General features: G+C 45.5%; 1 protein-coding gene across 2 annotated transcripts in view; it reads left to right on the top strand.

Annotated features, from left to right (window-relative positions):
* TTLL11 (tubulin tyrosine ligase like 11) overlaps positions 1–11417 on the top strand; it is a 34028-nt gene extending 22611 nt beyond the window's left edge. The window contains exons 7-9 of one of the 2 annotated variants that reach the window (XM_077188937.1): positions 4092–4319; positions 6295–6401; positions 8309–11417. In XM_077188937.1, coding sequence (XP_077045052.1) covers positions 4092–4319; positions 6295–6401; positions 8309–8610 — 637 coding nt within the window. In that variant the 3' untranslated portion in view covers positions 8611–11417. Of the gene's footprint in view, positions 1–4091; positions 4320–6294; positions 6411–8308 lie in introns of both variants that reach the window. The other variant, XM_054646680.2, reaches the window with a different exon arrangement.
* Positions 11418–14354: the final 2937 nt, after the last annotated feature.

Here is a 14354-nt window from a genome sequence, read left to right as displayed (position 1 = left end):
AATAGACATGGAAAGAGAAGTGAAGGAAAAATGGAGACCATTTCACAGATTTTTTTGCAGGAGGTTTATTATTCTCATTAGCTTCAGGCCATCAGAAAGTTCCATGTCTCAGGCACTGCACATGATGAGTGAATATTGGATCATAAACATATTTGAGAACTGTTTGCTTATTGCCCTGTTCATACTCAAATAATGGTGAGGTTTTTAAGGGACAGCAATATTAAGTGCTTGGATTTTGGTTTGACTTAAGCAGAGGCATTGAGCAGAAAAATAACATTTTCCCTCTTACAGATATCCTTCAGGTGTCAGTTCTGCAGGATCCTGGTTTTATTACATCAATCACAAGCAGCTTAAGGCTTCCAAAAACATAGTCACAGACAGATGTTGAGCCTGTCTGGGGATTAGAAATATCCTCTTCCATTAAGTATAAATTAACTTAATCACCAGGTATGAAAGATAAGCAGCATAAACATCATTCCCTGAAGCTTTCATTAAAATTAAAATTCTATTTAAAACTAGGCTTGTACTTTCTTTGACTTGATCCCCCTTCAAAGAGATTATATCTGCTGTAAATTTTTACAGTGACAGAGTGACAGAAATTAATGTATTGGGGGCAGTGATGTTCTCTATAATTTAGCTTCTGCTGCAAGTCATCTTTCAGCAAGAGAGATGATTGGCTTATTTTTAAGTAATAATTGGTCTCTAGTCTCTGAAACACTGAGAAAGCAATAAAACTGCCTAGCACCCAGTGGCCACAAAATGAAAGCATGAAGTCACATGACTTAATAGCAGTGTAATCATCAGGAGTGTTATTTTGTGTATGAGAATTCACCTGCTTTAATAGCAGGATTAAGGCTGATAAAATGCAATTGCAGTGCTGCTTTCTGCTCCCTTGGCTGACAGGGTAAAGCTCCTTTTCTGTCCCAGCATAAGCACAACTGCTTTCTAAGAATAATTTCCACATGGGAAGAAATATCCTGGGGTTTTATTTTTTTTTTTCTGTTCCAATGTAAGACACTTGGTGGTCTAATTTCAGTGTATTCCCAGGCTTTACAGCTGCTTTGCCTTTGCACTATCCTGCATTATTATTTTTCAGGCACACTTTTCTAAAGAAACAAAAGAAACTCTGGAGAAATAATGAGGCACATAAGTACCTTGAAAGCAAATAGTGAACACAAATAAATCTACTAGGAATAATAACAGCTACCTCCACAGAAAATAAAGTATTGGGGACTATATTTAATGATCTTTGTTCTGTAATAATTTTTGCTACAGTGGAACAAAGTCTTTGGATGCAGGATTTGCATTGCCTATCCATTATTTCATTACAGTAATGCCATATTTTCTGCTGCACTCATAGCTGACAGGTAATAACATAAGCATTCACTGCTTGTGTTACATTAAGAGTAATAAATCTGTAGTGAATACAGAATGATACCACCATTATTTTTAAGAGGAGAAAGTTGGAAGTAAAGAATCTCGATTAATAATTAGGAAATAGCTGGGTTTTTTCAGCACCTGAGACTCCTCAGATGCATTTCTCCTTTAATTATTTAAACTATGAATTAGGGAGGGCTATAGAGATCAAACCACAGCTCTAGACTTCTCTGCATATGAAATGAAAATGTCAGTAATGTTCTCATCCCTGGCTTTGTGTCCCTGGCGTGGAGCAGAGCAGGATCCCTGCCAAGTTTCTACATCTTGGAAACACTCATTAACACTGTGTGAAGGCAGCAAACTTTCCAGTCTTCTGTTTTCTGCCAAAAGCTATTTAATCTTTAATGAGAAGTGTTTATTTTTATAATAAATCCATCAGTCTGAAGAGGCAGTGAACCATCCTTCTCAGAAAGGGGGCTGATGGCTGTGGCAGACAAACAGCACTCGAGGGACGGAGCAGAGAGCCCAGAGCTGCTGGGATGGCTGCTGGCAGGCTGCAGGGCTTGGCCTTCTCTTTTCCAACAGTCTCATCAATTATTTTGGGTTTCTTACTCCAGTGGCAAAGCTATGGAGTACATTTTACCCATGGATTCACCTAAAATGTGTTTGCCAGCTCTCCAAAACAAGCAGTGTGCTCTGTGCCTCTCACCCTTCTGCAGGGACACCACTGTCAGGCCTGGAAGCTGCAGGTGAGCTTCAAAATCTAACTGAGGTGATTTACCCAATTTATTTCTTTAACTGAGGTACTGGGGGTTTTTTTCTCTCAGAGAGAGATGGAAATTCTGCTTTCAGCATTTTCTGCTTCCCAGAGACAGGACAGCTGCTGTGTTTTCCAAATGTATTTGGTGTGATCAGAAGTTCATTGTCTGCCAACACCATGGTGATTATCAATCCTTATGTTTGATTGATTCTGCTCTGTGAAATATGGACTCTTTACTGGGGCTGCTCTGCCTGCCTCAAAGCATTCTCCAAAGTATTGAATAAACTCTATGTAAGAGCCATAATTATTCCAACATATTGTCAAAAATCTCTTACTCTGTAGGTTTAACATTCTTTTGATATTTCTATCTTTGTGGAACTATATTATTATTTTGAAAGGTGGAAATTCTTGTGCTATTGATGCTTTTTTACTTTGCCAGAGGGTGGAAGAGGGGATGAATATTCATTTTCTACAAATGGCACTCAGAGTGGCCAGAACAAAACAAAAGCTGATTACTGACACAACATGCAGGCAAACCATGAAACTGCTTGCTATGACATCCTGGGAGTGCTGGAAGTCTCTGTGTTAATAAAATAATGGGATTAGTTCATAAAAGCAAATTCATGAATGGTTGATAATGCAGAGACAGTGCTCTGGCTTGGCCTAGGTTTCCTAAATGATTTATTTCTGGGAATGAGCACACACATAGATTCCCTTCCCACATGCTCCAGGTACAAACACTTACCTGGTCTTTGGGAGGTCCATATTCTGTGGTGATAAATGGGTGGATAGATACATTTGTCATGCAAAATATTCTCTGCTTTTAACTATGTTAACATAGTCCTTGCTTGGAGAATAGAGGCTCAGCTGAGGGAATAATTATAGCTTCAGAATCCAGAACATAGTATTTTCTTTTATTAGGTAAGCAGTTGTAAGCTGATACTGAAATTGCTTAATTTATACTTCTAGCAATGCCCTAAATGTAAAATACATCAAGTAAGCATTCTTAGAAATATTAATATTGTGATTCTTACCTCATTTTACTCTGAATTTTGACAGCTAAATTTTATATACAAGTGTACAAAATGCTGCAAATTTTGAAGCCTTTAATTAGTAGTTGCAAATTTGTTTGTCCCTTAGCAACTTGTATTTGCATAAAGATTAAGGCTGGTCAGAAATAAAGGAATAAAACATAGATGGAGGAAACATTAATAAATGAGTAATCATGTATAAAAGATAAGTAGTCTTAGATATCATTTCCATAAGCTTTATTAAAATTTAAATTTTTTAAGGCTGCACTACAGTTGATCTTTTCTAAAGAGTGATCTTTCATAAGCTGCAGAATTAGAGAAACGAATGTATTGAGGTCAGACATTAGTATGTAAATGAAGCTTTGCTTTTTTTCTGTGTGGCAACAGAAGCATTACCTTATATTTGACCTTTCATTCATTTGCCTGACTCAGCTGTGTCAGTCAAAACAATTAATTCTAACGAGCAGCTTTAGAGAGTGGGGCTCAGCTCTCTTCTCCTCCCCTGGCCTGTTGGAAATCCCATGGCAGAGGAGAAAATGGAGGGAAGCTGGGCAGGGTTCTCTGGAGATGGGGAGTCCCTGGTCCCTTCCCCAGAGCCCCAGTGCAGCCCTCAGTGAGTCCCTGAGGTTGGCACACCCAGCCCTGGCACAGGCTGAGGTGTCCCCATGGCAGGGGCAGGATGAGCTCTGAGCTCCCTCCCAGGCTGAGGTGTCCCCATGGCAGGATGAGCTCTGAGCTCCCTCCCAGGCTGAGGTGTCCCCATGGCAGGGGCAGGATGAGCTCTGAGCTCCCTCCCAGGCTGAGGTGTCCCCATGGTGGGGGCAGGATGAGCTCTGAGCTCCCTCCCAGGCTGAGGTGTCCCCATGGCAGGGGCAGGATGAGCTCTGAGCTCCCTCCCAGGCTGACCCCTGTGTGTTCTGCAGGTGCCAGAGTCCGGAGCAGGCGCCGGGAGCGAGTGAGGAGCCGCCGGACGCCGCCCCCAGCCCCGAGGCCACGCTGCCCTCGCTGTGCCTCAAGCAGGTGTTCCCCAAGTACGCCAGGCACTTCAGCTACCTGCGCCTCGTGGACAGGGTGGCTGCACTCTTCATCCGCTTCCTCGGCGTCAAAGGGACGACCAAGCTGGGCCCAACGGGGTTCCGCACCTTCATAAGGTCGGTGGGGAAAGGGGTCCCTGGCAGTTGTACCCCTCAGCCTGCAGGCTGTGTGATGCTTTCCAACGAGGAGCCTGTTCTGTTCTCAAATACATCCCATCAATCCGAGCTCCTGGAGTGCCTGACCTATGAGTGTGTGTCTGGGAGGAAGTTGGGTCTTTATTTGACAGCAGATCAGCGATACTTTGGCAGATACAATTTGCCGTCTTCGTCAACATGTCATGTTCCCAGTAAATGGTGGAAATATCATTGTGAGGAAGTGACAGCTGAAATTAGGTCACTTGATGTGATTCTGTTGGCTGTGGGGGCACTGCTGGCCGCCCCAGGCTGCAGGAAGGATTCCCAAATGCCAGTTCCTGATGCACCGTGCAGGGAGGATTTGCATTGTGAAATTGCACCTTGCAATGTCAAGGAACTCAATTTATTTTTTCACATACTTTTTATTTAGGAGGGTTTTTTCATTGTTTTTTATGGCCATATCTGTTCTAGTCATGGTACAAATACCTCATTTTCTGTCTTTCATTGACTATGACAAAAGAAATGAGCAGCAGCAGCAGATGTACTCCTAAAGCACAGATCCTGTTTCTATGCAGATGCATTTAGCATTCAGGAATGAATATAAAACAACTTGGTTTATACAAATGATGATATATAGAAAATGTCTGAAGGCATCTGCTCTATCCACAGACCAGCACAGGATTGCATCCAGTTCTGTATTTTTTGTAGTTTTATCCAGCCTTATTTTGGCACTTGTCAGAGGAACACAGAATAAATGCCAACATTTTCTTTCAAGAATATTCAGATAAATTGCCGTAGCTCAATGAAATAGCATTTGCAGTTTCTTAACGCATGTTAAATTAAACTTTTTAATACTGGCAGATATTTTTGTTTATTTTCTCCCAGTGCATCTATTCCAGCTATAAGGCCCTTTTTTGAAGAGCTGTCATTGCTGTTCATTTCAGAAGGGAGGTCAGGTTTCCATGTGTTGTATCACTTTTCAGGAAAAAAATGGTACACGAGTGGGATTTCGTGTGTGGGCAGGTGCTTGCAAAGAATGTCCACCCAAATTCTGGCTCATCAAAATCTGTTTTCCTTTTATGTTTTCTTCATTCTAAAAAAGTAGCTAAAAGGGAAACACTGACTGTCTCTAGTCCTTGCTTGGATGCTGCCTGGGAGGTTTTGGGCTATCTAGGCAAGGCCTTACTCTATTTTAAGGGAGCTCTGTTGAGGTTACTGAAGAGTGAGATTTGCTTCAATTGGCCGAGTTTGGGGTGGATTTTAAAATTTTTTTTGTTTCTTTTCTGGCAAGAAATTTTGGCCAGCTCTTTGGCATGGGCAGTGGTGGGAGCCAGGCTGCCAGACATCTGGAAAAGCTGGAAATGGGGCTGTTCCCAGGGCTGATCAGCACCACACTGCACACTCGGACACACAAAGTGCCAGCTCTGCACCAGAGCTGCACCCAGAGCTGCTCTCCACACAGGTTCCATTCCACCAGGGGAAATCCTGTCAGTGCTCAGGCATGGAGGAGCAAGGCTGTGCCTGAAAGCTTCCTCCAGCCCTCTCCAAACAGGATCAGGCAGACAAATAAAAGGGTATTTCTCTGTGCAAACCCTGCCTCGTGCAGATAGTCTGTGCAGATTTGTGGTGGGTTTTGCACTGTACCAATTAATTCCATCTCTTACAGCCTCGGAGTACTAGCAATACACTGGAAGAAAGCTCTGTGTAACAGTCAGGTCATATTTTTAATTGAAATATTCCAGGTTTGGGCCTGTTCCATTCAGATAGGAGCATTTAATGGATGCTGGTTTGTTTGCTCTCTGCTGTGTGTGTTTTATTAGACTGAGCACGTTACAGTAGGTCTGTACACATGACATGGGTAAACTTTTCTCCTGCAAGTTGCCCTTGCAGAATTTTTCCTAACTTGGGAGTTTGGATGTAATGAGAATCTCATCTTTATTTTGTTTCTTTTTAACAGAAACTGCAAACTGAGTAACAGCAATTTTTCAATGGCTGCTGTAGATATCCTGTATATTGATATCACAAGGAGGTGGAACAGCATGGGCATTGACCACAAGGAATCAGGTAACCCAGGTTTGTATTCAAAAACTATGAAATCTGACTTTTGGGGTTATTTTTTTCAATTTTAGTTGCTCAGGTACACCTCAAGCATAGATAGAAATGGGAAGAAGCCATGTATACCTGAGGCATACACATACACAACCAATTCTCCTGGTTAGTGCTGTGGCAGTTACCCTTCAGGGCAGTATTACTTTAGGTACGTGAGGGTCACCTCAATTTCACAGCTATATAAAATCTGAGTATTTGCATTTAGCATTTCAGGATGGATATAAATCACTTACATGGTTGGCTGGTAGAATTTCATCAGGAAAAATAACAGATTTGCAACTGAATCTTCAGGCTTTCAAAAATGAAGAGATTTGTGTATGATGTCAATGAACCAGATGCTTTTGAGGTGTTCAAATGCAAACTGCCCACCTGTTTTGCTGGCTTAGCCCACTCCCAGCTGTAACCAAGACAAGCATGATTCTGTTGTTCTAGAACAGCTTCTAACTTCTTCCATAATATGCTTCACATGAGTGTCACTTCTGGGGAGAAAGTGTGTGTGTTACCAGAGGTGCTTTCCCTGCCTGCAGCTCACCGTGACTGATAAAATAATTTACTGAGCTGGCAGCTGCTGCTTTCAGATAACTCAACAATTCCTTTGCAAGCTGTTCTACAGCCAAGATCGTAAACGACCCCAGCTGCAGCCTTGGTTGAGAGAAATTATACTTCAGAATGTAATTGTTGTATTTTGAAAAGGTGCCTTTCCTACAACATCAATAAGCCAACACAGTTAAAAACCCCAAACCTTTCAATACCTCGTCCTAAAATAATCTTCTTAAGTGTATGTTCAAACTGGGAGAGCTTGTGGCATTCTGCACAACCAATTGGGGTCTGGCTTCTTAATTAAGAATTTGAGTAGGTATTACATCAAGGTTTTAAATACAATAATTAGTGTTAATACTCAGCTCCTCTTCCCCTTGGCTCTGGTAATGTGCTATTAGCGAGATGTGATCGAACAGCAGCTGAAGAGTCTCCCCTGCAGCACGGGGCTTCTGCAGGGGACTTTTGTGTGGGAAGGGATAGAGCAGTTGTATTATAGCAGAGACATTTTTTGGCACGGCTCTCTTCAGCTGTTTGTTTTTCATTCAGCTGAAACAACTATTGTGGAGTTGCTGGGTATGACTGAAAAAATGGCCTGTTCACCTTCAAAAGGGTTTGTACCTGGTACAGGCTGTGTAGGAGGGAAGTAGTGCTTCAAACAAACTCATATCTTGCTAAGGTGATACTTGGTAATGGGGTTACCTTCATAGTGCTACAGACTGAAATAACACACTGGTGTGAACTTTTGGGTCAGATCCGTCTCTAAAAGACTCCATTCAGCTGCCGACAAAAACTTGTTTTTCTCTCCAGCTGGATTGTTTTCCTTGATGCTCAGTATGTGTGTGTTTTCCTCGATGCTCAGTGTGTCTCATTTGGTTTCAACTTAATAATTTTGGCAGCAGAAATCAAGGCTAATACTACATCAGTTTAAGGGTGTGATATCCTACAATGGGTTCTTGCTGTACCACTTTGCCTCTGGATTGCAGGCTGAGGTCTGCAAAGCCAGAATCTGCCTCAGTGATAGGGAATGTCACCCATCTGTAACCAGCCTGGGGCTTAGCCTGCCCTGAAACACCCAATGAGTGTGACACAAATAAAACCTTGGCTTTTGGTCTTTGAAGGACGATTTCTTTGCTTTCTGAGCATTACAGATTGCTGCCATTTAAATGAAAAGATGTGAAGGAGCAGGATTGTTTGCATTCACACCCATCACACACTCATTTGGCCCTGCTGCCACAACAAACAAGAGATAGTATTATCCCTGAGGAATGCAGGCTGCTAGAAATGCCACGCTCCAGTCTCCCGTGAGCTCCTTTTCCTTGCAGGAATGTGTCTGCAAGCCTTTGTGGAAGCTTTCTTCTGCCTGGCCCAGAAGAAGTACAAGGCGCTGCCGCTGCACAAGCAGGTGCTGTCGCTGCTCGAGCTCTGCGAGTGCCGCCTGGCCGCGCTGCACGGGAAGCGCCTGGTGTGGGGCTGCGGGCTCGCCCAGCCCCGCGGGGCTCTGCGGGCCACGGGCACCGCGCCCGGCCCCGGCCCCGCCCGGCCCCACGGCCACCAGGTGCTCCGGCTGCAGAAATCATCGCATCAGCTCCGGGCGCTCATGTGCCGGGACAGAACGGGGAGTTAATCCCCAGCCAGGCACGGGTGCTGCTGGAGGAGAGACTGGCCATGGAATCCCTTCGTTTCAGAGTGACTACTATTTATTTTCAGCTGTATTTTTTATTTATGCTTTTCAAAAAGTCTACTGCAACCTCCCGTTTTCAAATAATGACTCTGGCAATGGCTATTTCTTCACCTCTCTGTGGGATTTACTGTGCACATCCCATGACAAACTGTGCATTCATCCTGAGTGTGTGGAAAAGAAGGACCAACCCACAGGGGATGATAACCAGCATCATGGGATTGGCTGCACTGACTGAGGAATTACATTGCTTTGTGTGCACAGGACATGTCACAGCAGCCAAGGAAGGAACTGCAGTCACAAATACCAGACTGGAGAACTGAAATCTGAAATTGCACTTGTGGTCAGACTTCAGGCCTTGACTCTCTTCTTTCCGTGGCTTGGACTGTAGGTGTTGGAATCGATACAGATCTGGTCAATATCTATGTACTTATTTTTTAAAGTCAGTCTTAAAGCACTGAAATAATATTTTGGCTTCTACTTCTTTGTACATGTCTTTGCCATGACAAGTACTGTTAGTTTTTTAAAGAAGAACTAAAACTGTTTATCCTTTTGCTTCCACAGAACCAATAAGCTCACACTTATTCACAGAAAAAGATTTACTTTCTTAAGTCAAATTTGGTGAATCAAGTGGTGGTTTTGTCTTCAGGGATTCAGCACTGCTTCTGCAGAAAGCTGTACAGTGTAAAGGCCTAAGAGGTCATCTAAATTCCAGTGGAACCAACCCTGTCACTGACTTTAGCCTAAACTAACTGTATTCTAGGTTTGCTCATTTTTTGTCTTTTGCATGCTTGTTACCCTCTTGAGACCTGCAGTAACATCTAGAGCAGATCTTCTTTGTGTCTTTGCTCATATTCTTAATTTTTTCCTTAAATAACCATGTTGTAACTCTGTACGAATTAGATCTAAGGATGTTGTGTCAGAACTGCTGGGCTGTACTGCTGGAATTGGACAGAGGGGTTTTATTATCCAGGAAATGAACCATGACTTCCATGATCTCACACTTCTTGTGAGGGCTAAGCAGAACATGAGACTGGCTGGAAGGACAGGAAGAACTTGGAACTTCAGGGGTGTTGAGTGAAATTCTTTGTGGTCTTCCATTTATTACAATAATGAATGGCTACATCTGAGCTTGATTTTCCTCCTTTGTTCTACTCTTTAATGTTAATGACTTGGCTTATGTTTTAGTGTCCTCCATGCTATCAGAAATGGCAAAGCTGTAACATGGGCACTGAGCTTTGGGCTGGAGAACATTCCCTGAGCTCCATGTCAAAATGTTCCAGTGGCTGGTGCCCCCAACACATGCTGTGTCACTGAGGGGGAGTCCACCTGTTTCAAGTCAGGGACTAAACGCACACATGGTGCATCAAGTGAGTTTTAAGTTCAGGGAAACTGAAGAGTTTTGTAGAGTTTTTTTCCTGATTTCAGTTTTAAGCAGCATGTGTTTTTCCCAACTGGCAATAGCAGCATGGCAATGCAATGCAGGAGTCAGGCTGAGCCCACACAAAACTAGTCCCCAGCATGTGTTAATCTCAGATGTGGGCATCCCTTCTCTTTACCTTTTTCTGTAACACAAATAAAATAGTAGTAGATCATCTTTTTTAGTTCAACAGCCAGACTTTGAAATTTTATGTATTGTACATAAGAGGACAATTGTAGACTAACTAATGCCACTGCCCTCAGCCCTGTTCAAATGTCATAAAGATTATTGCAGTATGAAGATAAAATGCAGAACTCCAAAGTCTGGCACCTGTCAGAACAAATGAAGCTGAAAGGATCATTTTTTTCACACTTCCATTGTAATATATTTGAAGACATTCACAGGTTGAAAAATGGTTACTTCTCCTTTTGTGACATCTGACATTTGTCTTGCGATTGGCAGTGTGTTACTGGAAAATAGCTTACAGTTCCTCTCATCTCATGATTGATGTCCTGTAAAGACAGAGTTACAGCGGAGTCGGATTTGAAATGCTATGACTGCGAATGCCTTTCCCTGCACCTTTGAAGTACTACGATGTGTGGCCTGAAATATCCCGGTTTTGCAATTGTAGAACTCACCCTGATATCAGTGGAATAAATTAACTATTGTATATTGAACACTGATAAGATCCCTCTCTCTATGGGAGACCTTTATACTCTCTGGATCTAATAGAGGTTTTTATAGCTCGTGCATCCACAGGCTGATGCTGCATGCTCTATTCATCTCCCACTTCAAATATGAAAGGTCCCTTGTAGAATAGTCAAAATATTCAATTATCTGCCTCTAGTAATCCACTGTTCATGTATTTATATAATTGGAAAATTGAATGCTATATTATTCTCGGGGGGGAGGGAATAAACCAGGAATGTACTTTAGAGATTTAATGGCAGTCACATTTCTCTTCCCTCCTGTCTAATTCAATTTCCTCTGAATATTATTTAGCATCCAATTGCATAGAGCCTTTAAGTTACCAGTCTGTGCCCATGCAAATGACCAGAGACACTTTATCCAGGATATGAATGCTAATGCACTGATAATCTGTTAATCCTGAGGTACCTCTCTAGCTACAGAAACAATACAGGAAAGGCATTGGATTTTTAACAGCACTTTTGTATATATTCTCTTCAGAGAATACCACAGCACTGCACTCATCATTCTATTTATGACACATATGATATGAATATTGTATACCAGTGAAATCTTTCTTGTTATCAGACACACCGGGTCTGATATCCTTGAGTAGAAATCAGAATAAAACAACATCTAACAAAAATTTGAGGCAAGCGAGTCCAGAATTTCAACCCTCTTCCCTGCAGGCTTGTGTGCAGCCTGAATGTGCCCAGACCCGCTCAGTGATTCCTTGTTGCATTTGTGTTTTTTTCTCTGCATCGGGCTGTTGCAGGTAAGGCACGGACAATCTGCCCGGGGCTCTGGGCACTCCTTGTCCCCTGTCCCACACCCCCGTCCCTGCCGAGCGTTCTGGAGCTCTGCACCGACCCCACACCGACCCCGCCGCCTGCCGCGCTCCTGTGGCCGCTTCCTTGGAAGGAAGGGCAGGGCAGGTGCTCGCTAATTACAGAGTTAATGACCAGCTGGGAGAGCCCAGCGCAGCTGTGCCCGGCTGGTGCCCTCAGCGCGGGCAGGGTCTGCTGGGTACGGGCTGTGCCCTCAGGGCCCTCAGGAGGGCACGGGACGGCGTTCGGAGCCGCGGCGATGAGGAGGGGATCTCGTCCCGCTCCGGCCGCAGCCTGGCGGGGTAGGTGCACTCTTCCTTGGGCTGGGTGCTCGGTCGGGCGGGGATTTTGGGGTGACCGGAGCGTGGTTCCTGCGCTACTTTTATGTCGGAGTCCCCGAAGGCTGTGCTGGGGTTGTCGGAAAATGAAGGCCGGCCAGCCCCGCTCTGCTCAGCCCTTCTGCGGGGACGGGATGGGGTCCGGTGCCTGGGATGCCCTTCGGTTTCCCGGAGCAGAACCGTGGAGTGACTCCTCGGTCAGATCCTCCCGATGGATCCTTCGGGGAGAGCCCAGCGTAGGAAAATGTCCTCGGGAGGATCCCGGGCGCGGGCACAGCCCGGTGCTTCCAGAACCTTCCTGGAGGCGGGGCCATGAGGGCGGGACGGGGCCGTGAGGGAAGGGGCGGCCGGGGTCGCGGAGCCCTGGGGGTTGTTGGTGCACACCCAGGGCGAAGGGGGGGCATTTCCATAGCAATGTCCCGGGTTTCCCCTCATTGTGCTGGACTGAGGCCTGTCAGTGGCCCGTGGTGATGAGGGTGAAGGAGCTGGTACGTGCTTTGCTTTGTGCTTTGTTCCACCTCCCGTTTCTGTCGTTGCGGAGGTTGATTGGAACCTTCTGGAGCAAGGAGCACTACATGGCATAGCTTGGTGTGGGGGAATCTCATCACACTCTGTGCCATGGGCAAGGACACTCCCCTATCCCAGGTTTCTCCAAGCCCTCTCCAGCCTGGCCTTGGACGCTGCCAGGGATCCAGGGACAACCCCAGCTGCTCTGGGCATCCTGTACCAAGGCCCGCCTACCCTCACAGGGAGGGATTTCCTCTGCTGTCTCAGAGGTCCTGCTGCCTCTGCAGACACCTGGCTGTGCCTTGCAGGGGTCCCACAGCTCCTTGTGGCCTGCCTGAGCAAGAACAACCTGCTCCAAGCGAAAGCCGAGCACTTGATTTTCTTAGGTACTGACTCTGCTCGTGGAGCTGCCCCTCCTCTGGCCACACTGACGGGCACTGCAGCCACACCTCAGCCTGAGAGAGCACACTGGCTCTGTCCCTTTGCCTGCTGCAGATGTCCTGGGTGGATGAGAGATGGTGTTTGGGCTCCAAATTCCTGCTGAAATAGCAGTGAGGTGTCTACATCTGCCCAGCTACGCTCCACTTGTCTTGTTCTGCCCTCTGGTTGCTCCTCCATAAGGGGAAATTGATAAAGTATTTATTTCTCTCTGGCTGTTTCCATCTGTACTGCCTTGAGAGCATCCTCCGGCTCGCTTGGTTTGTTCCAGCAGGATGAGGTCCCGAGCTCCCGCTATCCCTTCCCCAACCACACACAGCCCAGCTCGTGCTTTTCTCTCCGATTATTTCTGCCTTGCTTACCTTCACTTCATCTTAAGCACACACACAAAAAATCATCAGCGCTACCCAGATAAATCCATCTGGTCTCTGTCTCAGCCTCATTTAACCTCCCATTGAAGAGATTGTATCACATGGTATTCAGCTGGAACCTATTACCTTGCATGCCCAAGCATATCACATTGAATTACCCTGGCCCACAGGCCTGCGGTGTTTGCTAATAGCTAATGGCTGCTTTTAACTTAGAGGTGATTTATTGGAGCGCGTTTCTATTCGCAGTGCAGCGGGGGGGGGTGTGGCAGCGCGTTAAGCAGAGCTCGGCGAGGGAGCCCGGCGGGCTCCGCGGCATGGCTGAAGGCAGCCTGGCTTCGCACCTCCGCCAGCTGCTGACGCTGCCCGGTGCTCCCGTTCCTCAGCGCTGTCCCAGATGCAGCAGGCGTCAGGGAGCGGGAGTGAGTGCCCCTGGCAGCAAGGGATGCGGGAGGGCGCCGTGCTCTGCCTGCCTGTTGTCACCAGCCTGAGTGCCGGGGGGCATGTGGCACATCCGTGCACTCAGGAACCGCCCGGGAAGGGGGCAGTGTCCCCTGCCCTCTGCCTCAGCTGCCTCTGTGGGAGACGAATGGATTTTTTTGCATTTCTGATGGCAGAATTAAGTTCACTTGTGTCATGGCTGAATTTACTGCAGGTGTAGTGTGAAAGTCGTATGAAATTGCAGTAAAAGACAAAATTGAAAGCCTGTTGTGGTCATGTGATGCAATTTTCCCTCTTCCTTTGCCTCATCAGTGGAAATACAAAAGCCCTTCTACAAGTCAGGTTCAGATCCATTGGTGAACAAGCTGGAGAGAGGGAGAATGAGAGTTTTGGAGGCAAACCAGCTCCCTGATGTGTGGTTTGCTGAGCCTCATGTTTGTTCTCCCATCAGCCCTGGTCCCCCAGCACACAGTTCTTCTCACTCAGGGGGTGAGGAGGCACTGTGGCTTTCAGGAGTAAGAATAGTTGGTGACTGTAATAAATCAAAGTCAGTCAACTTGGAAGCTCTGTTATTCAGGCTTCACTCCTTGATGATATAGCACAAAAATCAAATGGTTGAGGTTATTCAATTATGGCTCATACCACCAATGGGGAAATCTGATCA

The sequence above is a fragment of the Agelaius phoeniceus genome, chromosome 21 (assembly GCF_051311805.1).
Source record: "Agelaius phoeniceus isolate bAgePho1 chromosome 21, bAgePho1.hap1, whole genome shotgun sequence".
In the NCBI taxonomy this organism is placed as follows: Eukaryota; Metazoa; Chordata; class Aves; order Passeriformes; family Icteridae; genus Agelaius; species Agelaius phoeniceus.
Note: the sequence above shows the minus strand (reverse complement) of the source record. Positions and strands in the feature narration are given on the sequence as shown.